The sequence below is a fragment of the Helianthus annuus genome, chromosome 14, assembly GCF_002127325.2.
Source record: "Helianthus annuus cultivar XRQ/B chromosome 14, HanXRQr2.0-SUNRISE, whole genome shotgun sequence".
Taxonomy (NCBI): Eukaryota; Viridiplantae; Streptophyta; class Magnoliopsida; order Asterales; family Asteraceae; genus Helianthus; species Helianthus annuus.
Window position 1 is genome coordinate 64,928,761 of NC_035446.2, and position 22,300 is coordinate 64,951,060.

Sequence of the window (22,300 nt, forward strand, 5' to 3'; positions counted from 1 at the left end):
GACGTGTCACCGTCTGATTGGCGGTTTGAAGTCGGTTCCATGATCCCTATATAAAGGGGGAAAAATAATCCGATTTTACTTTTCACTTTTCGTTTTTCACTCTTCATCTTCTTCACCCTTTCCATTCCTTCTTTTCTGAGAACAAGCGGTCTGCAAAACAGGTTAGCTTCTTCCTTACATGGCGTCGAAAAACAACCTGTTCGGTTGCTTTAATACTCTGACTAAAAGTGGTTTAACTTGGTATATTGAGAGATATGCAATCCCTGCATCTCTGCACCTTGTTCTCCCCGAAAAGGACACGCCTATTTTTCCGTTTCCTCCGGGGAAAATAGGGATTTACACACGTTTGTTCGATTATTGTAACTACCGTCTCCCTCTGACGAAGTTCTTGATCGGGGTCCTTACGTTCCACGAGGTTCACATTTCTCAAATGAACCCCTTTGGCCTTGCCAAGGTGTGTCATTTTGAGCTGGCTTGTCGTGGTTTGGGGTCCGACCCGGACTTGGATGTGTTCCGGGCTTTTTACAAATTGAATCGGTCCGGTAATTGGTACACCTTTGAGGTCAGAGATAAGGACTCCTGCTGCTATACATGGATTACCACTAGCATAAAGGACTGGAAAGAACGATTTTTCTACGTTGATGACCGATGCGTTCCGGAGTTTATGGTCTGGAGAAACAAGAAAATGAAACTTCCGTCTTCTCTTCCTAAGGACTTTGAATTTAATAAAGTCTTGTACGCAACCTTGATTAAGGAAGCAGGTCGCATACAAAGTTATCCGGAACACATTCTTGTTATGGGACGGATCAGCACGATTTGGTCCGAGCTGGCGTGGTACCCTACCCTTAGGTGGAACGGAGAGGGTTAGTCATGCTTCTTACTTTTGTCATGATGCTCGCCGTGTCACTTGCATAATCATTTTACTTTCTACTTTTATATATATATATATATATTTTTTATATTATACCGGACTTCGGATGCTACTTGCTTCTTTTTTTTTTTTTTTTTTTTTTTGCAGTTATGGGTTTGAGAGAGGCGTTGAGATTGAAGTCCTTCGACTCCAAGGAGCTTGAGATCCGAGCCACGAGGACACCGAAAGGCGACCCTCCGTATCTAAACGTGGTGAACGAGAATCTTTATCAGATCCGAGAACCGGAGGTTCCGAATGATCAAGGAGGTTTAGCCGGTCAAGGGGGTTCTGGCCCGAATCCTTCGGCTCAAACGGCGAACGTTGCTCCGGCTCAGATTGTGATAGCGACCGTCAGTGGTGAGGGTAAAGGTAAAAGGACTGGCTCGATCGGGTCGAAAGGGTCCGGTTCCAAATTTGTGATCGAAGATGAGGGTGTCCACTTATCTGTGGGAGATGAAGAGGAACGTGCTGAAAATTTGAAGGAGGGTGGTGATGATGGTGATGAGGAAGAGGAGAACGAGGATGGAGAGCCTCAAAATTCTTTGAAAAGGAAAAGGGCTTCGTCTAAATCTGGTCCGAAATCTAGACAGAAGAAAACGAAGACGGATTTTAAGGCTATTACTTTAGATGATGATGATGACCAAGTTACTGGATTCTCTGCTGCTGGAGGCGTGTTAGAAAACTTAAATGCTCATCTTCATGGGGGTCGTACCCCTAGGAACCATCCAAAAAACATTCCGTCGAGCCCATTGTCTTTCGGAGGAGGAGTCATCAAGGTTGTTGCTGATGTTCGTACCTCCAATCCTAAGAAGATCGAGCCTTCTCCTTCGGGTAAGTTCACCACGGGGGTTGCTTCTAATGTGTCAAGGCCGAGTCCCAAGCCTGTTGATGGTGGGGACAGTGCCTCTTCGTCCCCTTTATGGTTTAACACTGAAGCTGTTTTCTTATCACGGGAGTTAGGTTTGGGCGGCATTGAGGATATGGATTCAACTCGGGCATTGGAGAAGTATGTCCCGGAGTGGTCGTTGACGAACAAGGACCGGATAGTGGATGCTTTGTCAGCGAAAATGGCGTTATTCCATTTTGGGACTCCGGCTGAGCACTCTCATTATCGGAAGATGAGTGGCCTGGAGCTTGGAAATGCCCTTATGGTAAACCAAGCCCAGTCTAACTCATTGGTGGTAGAGTCATATAAACGTTGGATTGAGTCTGAATCGACTTGTAACAAACTCCGACGCGAAATTGCCAATTTGGAAAAGGAAGATAATGTTCGCTCGAAAACAAAATAAGAACTTAGCTCCCTTCGGTCTCAAATTGATCGTCTAAAAGAGCAAAACTTGGAAGCTAAAGAGGTTAACAAATCGTCCCAGGCCTCGGCTGCGGCCGCTTATGAGGCTCGAGATAAAGCTCTTCAAGATTTGGAAACTTTTAAGTCAAAATTTGCCGACTTGGAGAAGAAGTTATCTGGTGTAGAGAAAAAACATGCGGCCGAGCTGAAGGAGATGCAGACATCTCACGATCAACTTCTGGCTGATTATCACCGCCTGGTTGATGGTATGTTCACTATCTTTTTTTTTTTTGCTCCCCCTTTTCGACCCATTGAATCTTGTTTCCTTGCAGCTAAAGATGAAGTAGAGAGAGCTCGTGACAGGGAGGTCGAGTCACATAAAGCAACGATCGATGAGGCAAAGGGGATGTTGATCCGGTGTGAGCGTGATATGATCGAATCGTATGCCCAATTGTCAGAGCTTAAACTCACCAAGCAATAGTTTTTAACAGACGGGGTCGCGTGGGTTGTCAAGCTGGTGCATCAAAGCCCGGAACTGGAGAAAGTTGTTACGGATTTGGTGAAAAGTGTCAACGCAGTCGGAGCGAACGAAGGTATTAAGCACGGCTTTGAAGCCGCGAAGGGACCTGCTCGATCTTTCGAGGAAGTTCCAGGGTATGATGGGGATGCTCAAGACAAGTTAGATGCTGCAGTAAAAGCTTTTGAGAATTTCAACATCTCTGTTCTTGGGAAGATTGCTGATCTTGTGGACGAACCCTTGTCCGTTATCAAGCAGCAAAGCGAACTTCCCATAGTGAAAGAAGACTTGGAAGTTTGAAGTTTCGATCTTTCTTATTATGTAGTTTTTGGCTTTTGTTTGCTACTATAACCGTACATTTTTAGACATATATTTTTCTTTGTCATATAACTGCTACAACTTTTGCTTGAAACGTTCGACTGTCATGTTTTTGTACGGAATCAGATCTTGCCATTAGTTATTCATTCCTGGCTACTTGGTTTTTAGTTTGCGTCCAAACTTAAACTGTTCGGCCAGGTTTTTAGTTGATTGATTGTAATCGGGCCGTTTTAGGTACGGACCACTTTGCTCGATAGATTTTTTTATTTCTTAAACTATTTGAGCCTTCTCGATCGGCGCGAGGCATGGGTCGAGGCCCGTTTGTGCACGTTTTTAGAGATTGTTCGAATTTATAAATATGCTATTTTATACTCATAAAAGTACAGATCGCTTTATTCATTGATTTGCAAGTTGTTGGTCCGGGGCAAAACCCTCCCGGTTACAAAGAAAATGGAGAAAAATACCGGGGCATTACCCTCCCGGATTACATATGGAAATTGGAAAAATACAAAATAACAGATAGCGATCTTTTTTAAGCCGTAGCGGGCCGCTTATATGAAACATTTCTTTAAATGCACCCCGTTCCACGTCCGGGGTATTGGCGTTCCATCAATTTTTTCCAACACGTACGAGCCCTTGTCGCTAGCCTCTTTAACTCGGTACGGTCCTTCCCATTTTGGGGTTAGCTTGCCGGGAGCCTCGATGCGGCTCGCATCGTTGTTTCGGAGCACATAATCTCCGACCTTGAACTTGTAGAACTTAGCCCGGGCATTATAGTATTTTTCAATCTTCTTCTTGTACCAGGCCTCCTTGATTGCCGCAATGCTTCGGCGCTCTTCTAACAGGTCAAGGTTGGACCGGAGTTCACGTTCATTTTCCTCCCAATTCTTGCACCTCTGATTTGGGAGTCCGATCTCGGCGGGAATCACTGCTTCAGTACCGTAGGTAAGACTAAACGGTGTTTCTCCGTTGCTGGTCTTGTGCAGTGTTCGGTGCGCCCATAGGACGTTTGGTAATTCGTCCGCCCAGCCTTTTCCCTCGTAACCTAGCCTTCTTTTTATTCCATCGACGATCCGTCGGTTTATCTGTTCGACTTGTCCGTTGCCCTGAGGGTGAGCAACCGAGGAAAAGACTTGGTTAATTTTTAGATTTTCACACCATCGCTTGAAGGGGTTCTCTGCAAACTGCTTTGCATTGTCGCTTATGATGTAGAGTGGAAGACCAAATCGGCACACTATTTGTTCCCAGAAGAATCGTGTCACATTGTAGCCGGAGATGATTGTAAACGGTCGAGCTTCCACCCACTTGGTGAAATAATCCACCGCGACTAACAGATACTGAGCGCTTCCGCTTGATCTTGGAAAAGGTCCGACGATATCAACGCCCCACTTTTGGAAGGGCCAAGCAGCGGTTACTGGTATCATTTCGTTTTTGGCTCGAAGGCTGGTTGGTGCGTGCCTTTGGCATTCGCCACATTGTTGGAGCTCTTTCACGGCGCTCTCATGCATCCCGGGCCAGTAATACCCTGCGTTTTTTACTTTTGTCACAATCATCTTGGGTCCGGCATGGATACCACAGATGCCGTAGTGTATTTCCCTGATGATATAGCTAGCTTGCTCCGGATCCAGACATTTTAGCAATGGTCCGAGAAAGGTCTTTCGGTATAAGCCTCCTTCCTGCATTTGATACTGGAGGGAGTTGACTTGGATCTTTCTTGCTTCCGCTTTATCGACCGGCAGAACGTCATGCACCAAATAGTTAATTATTGGTGTCATCCATGTTTGTGGTGGTGCCTCGACCTGCATCACTTGCGGAGCTGCGATTGAAGGTGTAGCTAGAACTTCTACTCTCACTTCTTTGGCTAGGTGACTGAATGATACCGATGCCAACTTGCTCAATGCATCCGCCTTCTTGTTCTTGCTACGGGGGATATGCTCGACCCTACATGCTTCGAATGATGCCATCGCCTGCTTTACCTGTTCAAGATATTCGACCATGTTTGCTTCCCTTGCCTCATATTCTCCGTTTACCTGATTCGCTACGAGCAGCGAATCCACATGGGCTATAACATTTTGTGCTCCGACTCTCTGCGCTAGGCGTAGGCCAGCTAGGAGGGCTTCATACTCAGCTTCGTTATTTGAGCTCTTGAATTCTAGCCGGAGTGCATACGTTATATCCGTTCCGTCTGGATCGGTGAGAATTAGGCCCGCTCCTGCTCCTTCGGCACTAGCAGCGCCGTCGGTATACAAGGACCACGGTTTTTCTGGAGCTTTTTCTACCTCTTCGGTTCCTTTCTCCTCCGATATTTCGACCAAAAAATCTGCTATTACTTGTCCTTTCAACGGACCTTTAGTACGGAAGGTGATGTTGAATGCGCCTAATTCAATCGCCCATTTTGCCATTCGACCCGAGACCTCAGGTCGTCGGAGAACGTGTTGGATTCTTTGGTCTGTTCGTACCTCAATTGGATGGGCCTGAAAGTATCGGCGAAGCCTTCTTGAAGCATGGACCAGAGCCAAGGCTAATTTTTCCAAGTTTGAATATCTTGTTTCGTAATCTTTTAACGTTCGGCTTACATAATAAATGGGGATTTGTTTTCCAGTTCGGTGGGCGACTAGTACTGCGCATGGCTCCGAATGATGCGGCTAAGTATACCGTTAACACCTCATCTTCTTCTGGTACGGTGAGAGTTGGCAAGGTACCCAAACAGGTTTTAAGTTCTTCGAAAGCTCGTGCGGCCTCTTCCGTCCATTTGAATTCCGATCTAAAGCTTTTTCTGAGAACATCCATGAACGGAAGCGATCGGTCTGCTGCTTTTGACAAAAACCGATGAAGGGCAGCCAATCGTCCGTTTAAGGACTGAATTTCTTTAACCGACGTCGGAGGCTTCATTGTGAGAACAGCATCGATCTTGTCAGGGTTGGCTCGTAAGCCTTTTGATCCGACCATGACTCCCAGAAATTTACCTTCCTCTACCCCGAACGTACATTTTTTTGGATTCAGCTTCATGTTGATGCTTCGGAGTCGGGTAAACGTTTCGAGTATGTCTTTTAGCATGGCGACCTCGTCGTGACTTTTGATCACGATGTCGTCAACGTACACCTCCACGTTTCGTTCGATCTGGTCCTTAAAAGCTTTGTTCATCAGACGCTGGTACGTAGCACCGGCGTTTTTCAAACCGAACGGCATCTTGGTAAAACAATACACTCCTTCATTGGTGACGAAGGCCGTCTTATCCTCGTCTTCGACCGCCATTTGTATTTGATGATAACCTTTGTAAGCATCCAAAAAACACTTTAGCATGAACGTTGCAACGGAGTCAATCTTCTCATCAATCTCCGGTAGGGGAAAACAATCTTTCGGGCACGCATTGTTTAGATCGGTGAAATCGATGCACATTCTCCATGAATTATCTTTTTTTCGTACCATAACGGGGTTTGATACCCATGTTTGATACCGAACCTCCCGAATGATTCCTGCATCTAGGAGGCTTTTAACATCTTTTGCAATGGCTTTGGCTCGATCCGGCGCCATGTGCCTTTTTCTTTGTGCTATTGGTTTGATTGATTCTTTTACGTTTAGGTGATGTTGTGCCATAGATCTGGGGACTCCCTGCATATCGGAGTGCTTCCACGCGAAAACGTCTATCGAGTTGCTTAACAATTCCTATAAAAGCTTCTTCGTTCGTTTTGGGAGCTGAGCGCCAATAGCTACTTGTTGCTCGGGGAAATCCGGGTTGATTGCCCACAGTTCCGTAGGTACTTCGAACTTTTTGGAGCTTGTTTCTGCCGCATGTCTTACTTCGGCGACAAATGAATTCGATTCTGAACAGATGGTTGCGACACCGGCTTCGGTAGGGAACTTAATAGCTCCGTGTATTGTCGAACTGATTGCTCCAAGAGCTCGTAATCCGGGCCGCCCGAGTATTATGTTGTGCGAAGAATGAGTTCGAACAACCAGGAAAGTTAGTGGTACCGTCCTGCTTTTGTTACCGTCTTTGAATGTGGTTGGGAGAGTAATCTGTCCTATCGGACGGACTACCTCTCCTGAGAAGCTTATCAGTGGGGTAGATACTTCGATCAACTTCCTTTTTGTTTGAGGATTCAGCTGTTGGAAACACTGGATATACATGATCTCAAAGGCGCTTCCTCCATCCACGTAAATGCGTCGGACCAAGTGCCCGGCGACAACAGCTGAAATTGTGATCGGTCCGTCCCGAGCATCTTCGGGATCGACCGGAGGAAAATACGTCGGCTGGTGCATCCATGTTGCCATATGTTGGTTCGACCGCTTTACTCCTCTTGGTTCGGCTGACCGGATCATATTGATTCCAGGCTCGGTGTTTGGATTATCAATTGCTGTTGCTGGCTTCTTTCCATCTTTTACTTCTTTTACAAGATGCGAGAGTTTACCGGATCGAACGGCCTTTTCGATTTCTTGCTTTAGAGCCCAACATTCATCAGTTGTATGGCCTTTGTCTCGGTGATATTCACAATATTTCTTGGAGTGCTTATCCGAGGTGGGTCGTTGCTTCGATGGCGTAGGGAAACGAGTAGTTTCCGTGCTGAGGATTTCGCTCGGCGACTTTGTTAACTCGGAGAAACTGTTGAATCGTACGTTTCCTGTCCGAAAACTGCTTCGATCGGACTTTTGATACGGGCCACGGTTTCTGTTCCAGTTATTGTTCCTATCTTTTGGCGGTGATGCGTTCCGTCTCCATGATGTGGTTCGTGCTTTGGAATTCCTGGCAGTTGTTTCATTCGGTTGGCCGCAAGCACTCTTCCCTCGAACAAAAGCTCGAGCCCTTTCCATGAGTGTCTCCATGGTTTTTGGGAGATCTTCGTGAAGTTTTTCCACCAATTGATTGTTCCGTACCCCGTGACAGAATCCTGATACTCGGAGCTGATCAACCGCCCCGCTTATCTGCATGCTTTCTCGGTTAAAACGGTCTATGAAATCTTCCACAGATTCTCCATCCCGGCGCTTTATATGGTGTACCTCAGTAATATCTTTTTTGCAGCGACGCTGCTGACAAAAGTTTTGCAAGAATATACGTCGGAAATCCTCAAAGTGGTCGATCGACCCCTCTGGCAACCCATCGAACCAAACTCTAGCCGATCCGGTGAGAGTTTGGGCGAACATAAGACACCAAGCCGGCATTGGCCACTGCTCGACCTTAGCCGCTCCGGCAAACGCGAACATGTGGTCGTCCGGGTCAGACGTACCATCGTAAAATTTCAACGTGGGAGGCATCTTTAGCTTAGCTGGGAGTGGGGCATTGACAATCCGTAACGTAAACTTTGATTGCGAAGTCATAGACGTGGGATGGTATGGCATGAGTAGCTCTTGGTCTTGGGGGTTTAAACCCAGAGATCCCTGGAGAAACAGGTCGTTTAGACCGTTATTCATCGGAGCACTTGTTACCGAGGAAAATTGTGTAACGTGTGGTATAGGAGTAGAGATCATAGAACTTACCAGAGATCCGGAAACGAAAGGGCCGACGGAGACAGGGTTTCCCCCTGAGTAGGCATTGGTAAACAAGTTTGTTCGGAGACTTTGCAGCATCTCATCTCGCTGTTGTTGCTGCTGTAACTGTCGCAACAGATCAGCGTTCCTCAAAAGGAAAGCGTTGTCGAAGCTCGGTAATGGCGTGACAACTGGAGCAGTAACAGACAGCGTAGTGACAGAACTTCCTCCCACAGGATTTGCAGCTGGAGGAACCGACGCAGAGCCTATCGAGGCTGCTGAGGCGACAACTGCTGCTGGAGCAATTGTGGAGTTGGCGTTTCCTTCCCATATATCATTGTAAGATGGGAAAGGACTGGTGGAGACTGCTGTTGGTAATTCTGCCATGACTTCGAAAAAAAATGAGAACGAAGAAGTGAATTATGTGAATTCGAGGGGATGGCGCCACTCAAGAACCGGTTGATACGAGCTGGTCAGAGTATAGCTTCAGATGACCCGGCAAGAAACCTGCAAGATCACAAGAGACGAGCACACCGTTAGCCTCGTCATAGGGAGGGGGGCCTCTCTGTGACCAAGCTCGGGCGTGAGAATAAGTATTTGTGAGGAGAAAATAAGTCAGGGAGAGAGAGAGAAGGGATTAGGGGAAGAGAATAGTGATTACCCATTGCTGGAAGCCTTGGCGGGGTATTTATAGCTTTTGGGTGTGCTGATGTGGCAAGTTAGTTAGAGTCGGACCAGTCGCTATCATGACGGTTATGGAGGTGGGACCCAGTTAGTTATGTCGCACCATCGTAGTGTCCGGTCCGTTTCGTGGTGCAAGGTCCGGTCCGATCTTAGTATGCCGTGATTCGGCTCTGTTTGTGGCGATGATTCGGTCCGGTTAGGGACGTATCCTCATCAATATTTAAAAAAAATATATTATTATTAATTTTTTAAACTAATTTAGATCCGGTTCGGTCCCAACTCCCAAACGAAACCATAGATAGGATTGTCATCAACAATGAATGAAAATTTACACCATCAACCAAAAAAAAAAAAAAACAAAAAAACAAAACAAAAGGCAAATTATATAGAATTGTTTGTTTTACAATTATAAACTTCAAAGTGAAAACCATATTAGTTTTACAACAGTGATAGATATCCATTTTTACACCACAAAATAAATCAAACTCCTAAAAAACCATGTGGGCTCAGCTCACCTCAGGTGGCTAAGTGGTTGGGACAACTATCAAACATGGTGTGCCACATAAAGGCTCTTGACAGCACCATCTCAAGCTCTTGGTGACTCCAATTATTTGTCGGTAAGTGTTGAAGAAACATCACCATTTCCTGGAAATCAAGCTTCAGGAGTTTATCTGACCACTGCATTACACACGAATTCAACACATTTTTCTAAGCACGGGGAGGGGTCGAATGGTATTTTTCGAGTTTACGTCGAGTATAGAGGGCTTACCGTTAAAAGAAAACTGGCAAATATGTACACAAGGAAATCCGGTAAAGCATCTCCTTCAGCAAGATATGTGTCCCATAAACGTGTAACGAGATGGAATGGGATCTATAAAACATGACAAGAACATTAGTCGGTTTTTAGAAACACTCATGGACGCCACCAATACCATGCTAACCTCTCGTATTAGAAGACAGTTGAACCAGCGGAAAGCAAACTGAAGAAACTCGAGTCCTTGCTCGTCAATATGCTTTGCAACAGGCTCTGACAGTGTGGAAGGAAACAATTCATCATTAACAGCTATATAAACGGATACGTTTCAATTTTCATGCACTTTGAACTTTGAATAAAGGTGACAGTTCGATTGGATTATGTTTTATCTTTAACAGGTCAAACGGGTAAAAAATGTAGCTGATAGAACGGGTCAAATGGATGAAACTGGCCGCCCCATAATCCAAAACATTCCGAAACAACCATTCATCAGGCAAACTGATCAACTGCCACCTCTAGAAAATAGGGTTGATGAGAATACAACATAGAGAAGATCAAAAGGGCATTACCATCAATTCGCCTGACAAGTTCCTTGAGCTTAAACACTAGCCTTTGAATCCCGGGTTGGGCAAACGTATAATGGTCTTGCATACCGTCAAGCAACTTGGATAGACACCAATAACAATCCGCTTCAACATCTGAAATCTTTGCAGGGTCTAAATCAGCAATTGACCAATTATCAATACTCCCTTCCAAGTGTTCTGACAAGAAAACTACTAGAAAAGGTGTCGCAAGGTCATTTATTCCCTGCACATAACCACTTGCCGGGTGTCTGATTGCCCTGAAATTATACAAAAATAAATATAAATAAATAAATAAGAATTGAACCTTTCAGAAAATCTAAATAGCTTACAATGGCTTGATTTGAAGTGTGGAAGAGGTGGCAATTTTGACCCATTTACTTACTAATTGTGGGTTTACTTGGGCATGTGGGCTGTGTTTTATGACTTTATCTCTAATGGGCTAAATGGGTAGGTAAGGCAACGGGTAGAACCAGTTGAATGTCGTCTGAAGTGTAATTTTAATGCACAAAACCTCCTATATCATTATACTCGATAAAACTTACATCATTACTGAATAATATTATTCTTTTTTTCGTATATGAACCTGACTATTTATAATTTCTGAACATAAAGTGTTTCTAGTGAACCCAACGCAACCCATTTGACCCATACCGAAATTGACCCGTTACCCAACCTGACCATTTTGCCACTTCTAACATGAAGCATCAAATAGTGTTTGCACTGTTCCTATGTGTACTTCATTATATTTGTTATTTGATGCATTAATGAATATCGTCTACCTTAGTTTAAAAATTGACCTATAGCTGCAATTATTATGTCCCACAAGTTTTAGTTATGTTTTATTTGACTGTGAACTAATGTGGCCAATATTCAAGCCAAAACAACTCGCAAAAGAGCTTCTGCACTAGGGATGAGCATTTGGTACTGGGTACCGGTACCGTACCGGCACCGAATTTCCCGTACCGAATTTTTTCGCTACCGGAACTGGTACCCACTTTTTGGCATTTCGGTATCGGTACCGGTAAAATACCGAATTTTACCTTCAAATACCGGTACCGTACCGTACCGAATATTTCGGTACTGGTACCCAGTTTTGACGAATTTCGGTACCAGTACCGGTTCGGTATGGTACCGGTACCACGCTCATCCCTATTCTGCACTGCATGTGCTTTTTTCAAGCAAATGAAAAAGGGCAGTCTAATATTGACTTGCATCAAGGTAAAATGGTAATCGTAAAAACAAAAGAAACAAAATCTAACCATGTGTAGAGTATGCGCTCCAAAGATTTCTGAACTGCTGCTTGTTGGAAGAAAGTGACATCAGGCACAGTTCTAGGACAATCAACAGCAATCTAATAAAAAAGGTACATCAAATTGGTCACAAAAGGCAGCGTCATTAATGTTATATATGTATAAATGTATTGGCATGTGTAAGGTTCCATGGCTCATCTATAGACTATAGCTTTTTCAATGAAGGCCTAACATACCACCTGTATATGTGAATTTTTTTTTGTTTTGAGTTATCCCATATGACGTTTGGTGCTTATGAGAAAGGGTTTAAGCATCTTGTCGGACCACTCAGTGGGCCCTATGTGGCTATGTGTTGTGAGTGGAGATACCTCTTCAACCATCACTATCAACCCTCCCACTCCCCCCCCCCCTCTACACACACACACATATATCTATACATACATACATATATGGGAGGTACTTAAATGAAAAAGATCATATTAGGTCCTTTGTTTTTCTTGTACTGCTTGAAATAGGACGGTACCATAAGTATATCAAATAAACTATTGCGTGTGTTCTGTGTATCTAATTTGTTCAACTTCACAACTATGTATCCGGTTATTTTTATGATCCTGGTATTAATTATGCATTCTTAATGTCGTTTTTAAGGAGGTTGACATAGGTTAGCTTCTTGATTTGTGGCTATATATGTTTTAATAGAATGATCCTACTGGAGAGGTTTGTTATTACCTTCATCAAAAGAGATTTACTTTAGCCATTAAGGGTTAGGACTTAGGTAGTTATATAATGATAATTGCCCTAATAGTCAACGCTGAAGTTTGGTCAAAGTCAACACTGACTTTGACCAAAAAACTCAACATGGGCTGTAATGGTGAACATACATAGATATATTTTCTTTTTCTTGAAATACGGTTGCTTTGTAGCATATATATTGAACATTATTTTAATACTTTTGTTTTTCAGGATATATGTCGGGCCGTTTCCAAGTCCAACGGGTTATCGTTTTGGTTAGGGAATGCCTTTTTAGACCAACGCACACACCACATAAATGGATATATACATGCCCCATACAAACACATGCACATATACTCTATGTGTCATCCTTTTCTTTTGAATAATAACTTGACCCGTTGATCCCTTCATTTTACCAATAAATGTAGAACAGGTGGGAGCAAGCGTACCTGTCGAAGCATAGTAATCTCTTCATCAGTACGTTCATTATCTGAAATGTCATAATACTGAGCAACGCAATCGAAGTATTCAATGCGCTTTCTTCTTAGGACTCCCTCCCTTCTATCTGAATTAGGGGGTGCGTATCCCTGTTGTCAGTTTATATTTAAACTTAAATGCAAGGTACAACAGTATATTATAAACAGTAATTTAAGTACGCGTGTAACTAATAGAACAAAAAATGCTGGCATGTTGCATATAAATGGGTCGATTTGTGATATGTTTTAGCACTAACAGGTAACCTGGATTCGGCTTAAAGATTTAATTAAAAATGAAACAGGTCAGACGAATCAAGCAGGACAAACAGGTGAGATTCATCCAACTGTGTAGACCTTCTAAATTGTTTAATAGATATATTACTAGTGTATTAAAAAAGGTGCTAAAAAAGTTGCCCACATTTACCTGACCCACCAGTTTTACCATCCCTAGTCAACATAAGAAAACTAACCATCATGCATAAATAACTCATTCCTCTACACAAACTTGGTAGGAAAGAGACTATGTGTGCAGTAACTTATATATATAGTTGAAGGATCCGTTAGGAACCACCCTTTATTGCGAGAACCAATGTAAACACAACCAAAAATACCTAAAAATAGCTAAAAAACACATAAATTTTTTTTTAATATTTTTTAGCGAAAAATCGCTAATTTTCATTACCAAAATAAAAACAAAATTAATTTAAAAAAAAAAAATTTGGCTACTAAAAGTAGCGATTTCTAGCTTAAAAATATTAAAAAAAAAAATTGTGTGTTTTTTAGATTTTCTTAGGTTTTTTGGGGGTTTAGTTTTTAGCATTTTAGCTTGGGTGGGGGGGGGGGGGTTAGGTTTTTTTGGTGTGTTCACATTGGTTCTCACAATAAAGGTGGTTCTCAAATGAACCTTACCCTATATGTAAAACTTTAAAGTAATACGCAGTATTCATACTGGTGGATGTAAGCAATCAAAAATCCAAATCAGGGCATGTACTATAATAACAATACGAAACTCATAATCCAAAGGCTCGAGCTGATAGGTGCAGGGTCCGTCCCTCACATGATTTTTGAGGTCATGATGGGGTTTTTGGATTTGCATTTTAATATTTATTATCTGATTACTGTAACTTGAGTCTTGAAGTTGCAAAAATCGATTTTGGACGTACGGAAAAACATATTACGTTTGTTTTTGGTCACTTTATGAAAACTAGTTCCATTCCTGCTTTAACAAAACTAATTATGTAAGAGTAAGATAACCTTCTTTTATCCAAATTTAAAGAGACTTCTACTTCCATTTCACAAACCGTCTAATATATACATACATAAAAAGTCCCTTGTGGTCATTTTATCTTTTAGTTTCTTTGATAATCCGATTTGCCAAACACTGATTATCTAACCATCAAAAATTCAAGAACATAGGTACATTCAAACACTAATTTCTACAGCCCATTTTATTCACTTTCTAAACACGCATCCAAACACCCCCATGTTAACACTTATCAAGCAATAGTTAGCAGAAAAAAAAAAAAAAAACCCCTTAAGCTTACCAAGAGAAGCCTCCACACATTAGGACGAAGATAAGGTGGCACACCACTCCATGCTAACTCACGCAGCTTGTCTGCAAAGAATATTCCTTTGGGTTAAGCGTACCATCTTAATTAAAAAAAAAAATATTTTACAAATATTCAAAAATCCTAATCATACGGTGTGAACAGTTAAGGTAGTTAAAACTTGAAAGTACACACCAAAAAGAAAAAGGCAAACTTATTATACAACTTGTAGACGAAACGGAAACACCTCCTAATACTTGAAAAAGGTCTCACTTTTATTATACCACACCGTTTAAAAGAAACCAAACACTGTAACGAATTGAAAGGAATTCAATTCAGTAATGATTTGAATACCTAAAATGACAGTTGTGCCCCCCAACACTTTTGTGAACTTCATTAGCCTAGCAGTATCCGTAGCTCGGGCACCCATCACAAATCTTGGAGCTTCTTTTGACCCATCTTCAACATTTGACATTGACGGTTTCAACTTATTACCACTTGTACTAGCATTTGGTTTATTTATATGAACTTGATCCTACACAAAAGTTAAGAAATGAAACAACGTTAAACAGTAAGAATTACAGTTGCCGATCTTCATATGCCAATATCAAGAAGTACCTCAGTGGGATCATCCATGTGTTTATCTGGTGGGCTATCGATTTCCGATGGGCTTCGACTAACACCAGGAGAGCCCAAGATTGCACCATCTGGTGGATCTGATCTTCTTGTTATCAACACTTTACCCGGGAAGCTACGACCCTTTAACAGCCTGTTTACATTAAACAATTTAAAAGATGTGAAACATATAGCATAATACTACAAATTAAATAGAAACTATAATCTTGACTTTAAAATGTGGCCGTCAGAAGTGCATAACGCGCACATCACATGATGTGGTGATGACTGATGAGATCGCGTCGCTGCAGTCGATGTGCGCATCACATGATGCACCTGTGAGGTGGCGCCTTACGCAGTTACACCCATTTGAAGAAATTAGACCATCGACTGCAACGAGTCTGAGTTTTTCAAATCTGACTGAACAAATTTGACCATCGGTTGAGCAATGGGTTTAAGTAGTTGAACAAATTAGACCAAAGATGATGAGAATATCTTATATTTTGGTGTTCAAAGGTTAACATGTTCAAATATTATCTACGCTTCTACATATATTTTTTTAGTATCTTTTAATAACTAACGCCTTGCACTTGTGATGCACGCGTATGCTTTTTGGCATCGAAACGCGTCGGAGCACCATACGCTTTTTAAAACCAAGAATATAATCAACATAAGACATGTTTGACCGTCAAAAGTCAAATGTAGACTCTTGGAACCAAAATAGCATAATACATGCCCTAGAACTCTTAAATCAATTAGTTACCCACCAAAATGAACAAATCACTAAATTGTGATTTATTTCCAACAACAGAAGCCAATTAACACAAACAATAAATGAAAAAATCCCACATTAATATAAACAAAATACACCCATAAACATTTTGACCTGCAGATCCAAAATTACTAACATCTCACAATCACAAAACAACAGTTATCAAATTCAATTAAACAAACACCACCCCCAAATGGGTTTCCAACAAGATCAGCTAAAAAGCATATAAAAACAAAAAAGCTTGAAAATTTCGATCTGGGTATACGATCAAATACAAAAAGGAAGAATACCCTTGAACATTTCTGAGAGTTTGATTGAATCTTGAATCGAGGGTTGTGATGTGAGAATTAGTGGGAGATGTTTCTTGTTGCTTCAGATCTTCTTCTTTGCTGTGACTGTTGTTGTTGTTGCTCTTCATCGTTTGATGGCGATAACCATGGTGGTTCGTCTCTCACTCGGGCCTTTTTTAGACCCAAAGATGCAAAAATTCAAGTTCATCATTGTCTTGGTTGGTGTTCAATTGTCTCCCCTCATGTTTAGAGTTTTTGTTGTTAACACCCCCTCATCCAAATTTCATCCATTTGATACATTTTGCTTTAATAACTACTTAGTGTATTTTTTAGAGTTAATTAGGTTTGGGCAGATTTGCCATTTTCATCTAAAATGACACTTTTGTATCAAATTGTCCCTAACGTTTGTAACTTTTTGCCATTTTCATCCAAACCACTAACTTAGTTTATTTTTTCTGTTAAGTTGAGGATATTTGGATGAAACTGACAAATATAAAACCACATGGTCGAATTTGGCAATTTACTCAAACTCTTTTAAATTTCTTTTATTTAATTAATTTTGTTACATATATAATAAAAAAGAATATACATGCAATTTTTATATAAAAAAAATAATAGCTTTGTCACATAATTTTTATAAATTTTCATCCAACCACTAACTAAGTTAATTTTTCTATTAAGGCGAAGGATGTTTATAAACTAAGACAGAAATTAATTTCTAATTTTTTATATAGATCAGTTTTATAAAAATAAAATCTACTTAAACCTCTAAATTTTATAAAACTAAAATGCTGGTGACCTTATTGAGAAAGGTCAAATAAAAAAATCTTATCATATGTACCAAGTTTGTAATTCATCTTCTACTCTTTTAAATTCGCTCCTAAGGAAAAACAGAAGCCAGTGTTGTGACATTTGTGCTTCTGTAATCATTGTATAACTCTAAATAGCTCAATAATAAAACAATGTGTTTTGATCCCAATATTTGTTTATTTATGTTTGACATTTTTGCACGTTATGATTTTTGTTCGATTTTAAACTCTAAATCGCTTTCTGGAAAGTTATACGTAAACTGATGCGTAAACGTAATCAGTTTAACGCGACATACACTCCGGAATAGCAACATATGCTTAACATACCTTAAATAACATACCTTAAGCAACACTCCGGAAAGTTTTGAAGGGTTTGGTATGACAAAAACAAGTTAATTCGACTACAGGGACTATTTGCGACAAACTGCAAAAGTCTGTCGATTCGTATAGCAACACACATTCCGGAACATGATCATAAGCTAAACATACCATAATAACCTTAACATAGCTTAGAAATAATCTTTGAGGGGTTCGGTGTGAGAAAATATGCTTATTTGATCAACAGGGACTAAAAGCGTCAAAAAATGCATAAGTTTGCATTTACGCGCATATCTTACGTTCTGAACATATCCGGAATTTTTTGTAATCATTAAAATATTTTATTTTAGTGATTGGAATGCTAAAATACCATTCGTCGCGTAATTTGGATCGTTTTTCGCGTCCGTTTGAGTTTCGTCGTAATTAACCAAACAACATGACCGTATGACCAAACGAACCGACATCCATGATATTTTCAGGCATATTTCAAGTCCCCTATACTTTAACATCCTTATAGAGCCTTGAAATTGGGTTAAAGTGGGTTAAACGCGTCGAAAAACAAGTTTGGAGCATGCAGGGACCTGTTCTGCCAAAACATGAAACTTCTGTCTGACCTCCCTCATGCCACGCGCCAGACCCAGGTGCTCCTGGCGTGCCATGCGACAGCGCCCTTTTTCAGAACTTTCCAAATCAGCTGCTGAACTGGTTTTTAATCCTTGTTTTAGCAACTTGTGGGCTGGTTTGTGTGTTTATCAAGTTCTCCAATCCATGTTCAACAAGTGTATGACTAGGATCATGCTTTGATTAACTCAATTACACTTGGAATGATCTTGTTGAGCTTGATTTCCTATAAATACCCACCTCATTTCACAACTCCAACTTGCTCATTCATCTTTTCTTTCACTTTGGATCTGATTGAAGCTATCCCACTTGGTTGAAGGCTTCATACTTCAGTTTTCTTTGTTCTTTCTTCAAGCTTGGACTCTTGTAAGTGTTCTTTCATGCTTGGTTGTTTATTTCAAGCAAGAAAGTCAAACAGTGTTTGACTTTCTGATTTGATCATGATTTGGTGAACACAATGTTCGTTTGAACTTTGCAACGTGAGCATAATCACGATAGTTATAATCCCTTATGACTATACCTACTGATTACCACATTTATTAGGCGTAGTGACGAGTCATAGTTTCGGTCAAAATGCCGATTATGTGCATTTTGCGACGGAACTATTTTCGGGTATCAAAACACTTTGTTTTGATATCAAATCAGTTTTCTAACTTAGTTAAACATGTTTTAACATGTTTAACTCATCACTTTTAGTTTAGTGCTTATTTAGGATCGTAAGATAAGCGGTCTAAACAACCGCTTAGCATTTCGAACCCGACCCGTTTGGTCGATCATTAGGATCCGACCAAACATATTTTGTGACCATAGTTGTATAGGGAATAAACTTTCGAGGCTATACCTTATGGTCACTTCGTTTAGTTAGTTGTATGATAGGTAGTTTATATGTCTTAGGAAAATGACCAAAATGCTCTTTTCATGTATAACTTGAATTTAAGCATATGTAACATAATTTTTGACACTTAAACTAATTATGCAATATTATTAAACATGTTAAGGCATATAATACTTGTCATAGGACTAGTTAGGCCATCCGAACGCGCTTTTACGCGAACGACACGTTAAAGTAGCGTAAACTACCTTAACGAGTCGTAACGGGTCATAAGCACTTAGGATAGGTTCCAACTTAGAATGTAGGCTTTGTTAAACCATATCATATGAGTTCCAATACTCATTTGGTTTACGAGACCTCATTCTATCCGATCTTCCGATTTAGGTTCGGTTTATTAACATAGTTACCTATATCAGGTGTCGATTGATTCAGTGATCCTACGAGCTTTATTTGGTCTTAATTTCCAAGACTATTAAGAAATCTCAAGTGAGTACATAGTCCCCTCTTTTACCTCTTTCAAAAATTTTGGGGTGATACACATGTGCCTACTTGTTACTTTCATGCTTTTCATGCTTTTTATGACATAAACATGCTATGTTCGCTTAGTACACATATAGTACATGATTTCCATTATGCTTTGCTATGTATGTTGACTGAGCATGCTAGCACATTGATTTCATAAACACTTTTGTTACATATGTTTACTCAGCATATGGACACATTGATTTACATTACATTTCTGCTACATATGTTTACTCAGCATATGGGCACATCGATTTCATAAATATTTCTACTTTATATTTTTACTAAGCATACTTATTACATGGTTTTCACATGACATGCTTACATTTGGTTTGACATTTGGTATGTTTAACGGGACAAAAATACGTTCATTAACACTGATCACGCCGCTCGGTAGTATGTAGTGGTACCATAGGAATTGACGACTCCCGTTCCTGGCTTCCTAGGTTTGTTTGGAAGTAGGGAATGACAGAATTCGATATACATAATTGATAAACCTTTAACTTGTTAAGGGTTTGTCCGAAAGTCGCAAGGCTTGAATGTATGCGATGAACATTACTATATAAATGTTTTTATCAATAAAAGCATTGGTTTTTCAAAACATAACTTTTGATTTAAACATTTGTTTATTCAAAAACATTGTTTTGTGCATGACATTTAGTTTTACATAACATTTGATTATACATTAACATATACATGTGGTTTGAGTAAATACTTTTTATTCATCACACAAGAAATTGTTGTTACTTGACATTTGTTATACAAGACATGATTTACACATGGCATTGGGACATTAAAAATTGTTATACATGAACATTTGACATTAGTTAAACAAGACATTTTGGTTGGTTATTGGTAAGTGATTTAAATAACGAGGCGAATGTGATATGATAAAAGCATGGTTGATACGCCGCTGGTACTTCCTATATATAAGTGCTTTTATGATATTACATATCGTAGCGTTATTTAAACCATTTCGACAAAGACATGATACATTTTATACAAATGATATATTTTCATAAAACATTGTTTTACAAACGACATATTTTATACAAACTCATTTTTACTTGATTATTTATTTAACCATGCATTATTTTATATCATCTAATTTTCATGTCGATTTGCATATGATTTTATAAAAGAAAACACTTTTACAAGGTTCATAACTACGTTTTGTTAAACACTTCTTTTAACTACAAGTCATGAATCATCCATCAACAAAACCTATGTATCTCACAGGCATTTTTATGCTGACGTACCTATTTTCACATGTGTTTCAGGAGCTAATGTTTGATGATGATCGTGACACACTTAGGCGGACTCGAGCCTTAGTGACTTAAAAGATGCAAGAATAGTTTAACTTATGTTATGTTTTCTTTGATTTCAAGACAATGTAAACACTTTAATTCTAATAAAATCAAACTTTAAGTGCCATGTGTTGTGAAACAATGATTCTGTCGCTCCACTCCCCGAGGTTTCCGCCGCACTTTGTTGTTTTACGCAGTCGGGGTGTGACAAGTGCCCCCTCCTCTATCAAACAACGTATCGTTACCAAACCTTAAAATTACCCAACAAATTGTAATTATAATGCTATGAACCAAAAGTTTCTTTACTCAAGACACTCAGAATAAGTATTAGTTAGTTACCCTCATAATCTTAATTAAATAAATATTTTATTTCTACCAACATATCTCCTAGATGCTCAAGACATTTAAAAAATACGTAACGTTTTACAATTTTTTTCTGTCTCTACAACTGATAAATACTAAAAGTTGTAATCGATTGTTATGTGTTGCACACCAATGACGTTTTCTCTTTATAAAACTGATTTATATAAAGAAGCTGTAAATTAATTTCTGTCTTAATTTATAAAATTTAAAACATTCTTCACCTTAACAGAAAAAATAAACAGAGTTAGTGATTTGGATGAAAATTTATAAAAATTATGTGACAAAACTATTAATTTTTTTTCTAAAAACTCCATGTATATTTTTTATTATATATGTAACAAAAATAATTAAATAAAAGAAATTAAAAAGGGTTTGAGTAAATTGCCAAAATCGTCCCTGTGGTTTAATATTTGTCAGTTTCATCCAAATATCCTCAACTTAACAGAAAAAATAAACTAAGTTAGTGGTTTGGATAAAAATGCAAAATGTTACAAACGTTGGGGGCAATTTGGTACAAAAGTGTCATTTTCGACGAAAATGGCAAACCTGCCCAAACCTCAGGGACGATTTTGGCAATTAACTCGTATTTTTTATAAGTAGTGTTTTTATGATCATGTGTATTGATTCTAAATAAAGATTTTCTGCTTATAAGCATTGTTTTATAATCAGATTAGACTGGTATGTTGAATGGGAACCATCCACGTAATTGGCTTGGTTGTGTATTTTTTAACCATCTTCATTTGAACCGGCTCATACTAGTTAATCTGGCAAACCAAATTGATGGTTTAGTAGAAGTTTTAATTTTCTTTTTTTTTTCTGTTCAAGATCTCATTTACAAAATTACTCTATATACTAAAAAGCAAAGTCAATGGTAAAAGCACATTCCGACTTTTGACCCTTCCACTTGTTGTTCAACAGGTTTAATTGTTTGGTAGGTGTGTCATATGGGGTCCCTCCGTCCTTTGACTTAAACGTCTTTGCCTTAAGTGTGAGACACGTTTTCACTTTTGATGCATCGTTATCTATCTCTATCTCTGATGTTATCTTCTCTGGCGATTGTTTTTACCGGTTGAAGTTCTAGCTTTATCTCCGAATGCTTCTATTTTTACTTACATGTTGGTTTCTGGAAATTTCTTAAGGTCGGTGACGTGATGTCGTGGTCACAATCAAATTTAATCCAATTACTACTAATAGCTAGCGGTAAGTGAGTATCGAACACAGGGAATTTATGGAATATGTGTTATTTAGAAGTGTATCTAAGTTAACTAAGATTAAACTAATTGCGATAAAAGTAAATTCAAGAGTTTGGATTGTTTGATTTTAAA

General features: G+C 39.7%; 1 protein-coding gene across 1 annotated transcript; it reads right to left on the bottom strand.

The window, feature by feature from the left end:
* Positions 1-9,544: 9,544 nt before the first annotated feature.
* On the bottom strand, positions 9,545-16,408 carry LOC110908441 (TBC1 domain family member 22B). Its single transcript, XM_022153382.2, has 10 exons — positions 16,204-16,408; positions 15,145-15,295; positions 14,881-15,061; positions 14,524-14,594; positions 12,953-13,090; positions 11,781-11,872; positions 10,507-10,778; positions 10,125-10,210; positions 9,953-10,054; positions 9,545-9,861 (listed from the first exon to the last, which is right to left on the bottom strand). Exons 1-10 carry the CDS (start codon positions 16,329-16,331, stop codon positions 9,700-9,702), a joined length of 1,383 nt encoding a protein of 460 aa, XP_022009074.1. The 5' UTR covers positions 16,332-16,408; the 3' UTR covers positions 9,545-9,699.
* Between the last annotated feature and the right edge of the window lie 5,892 nt (positions 16,409-22,300).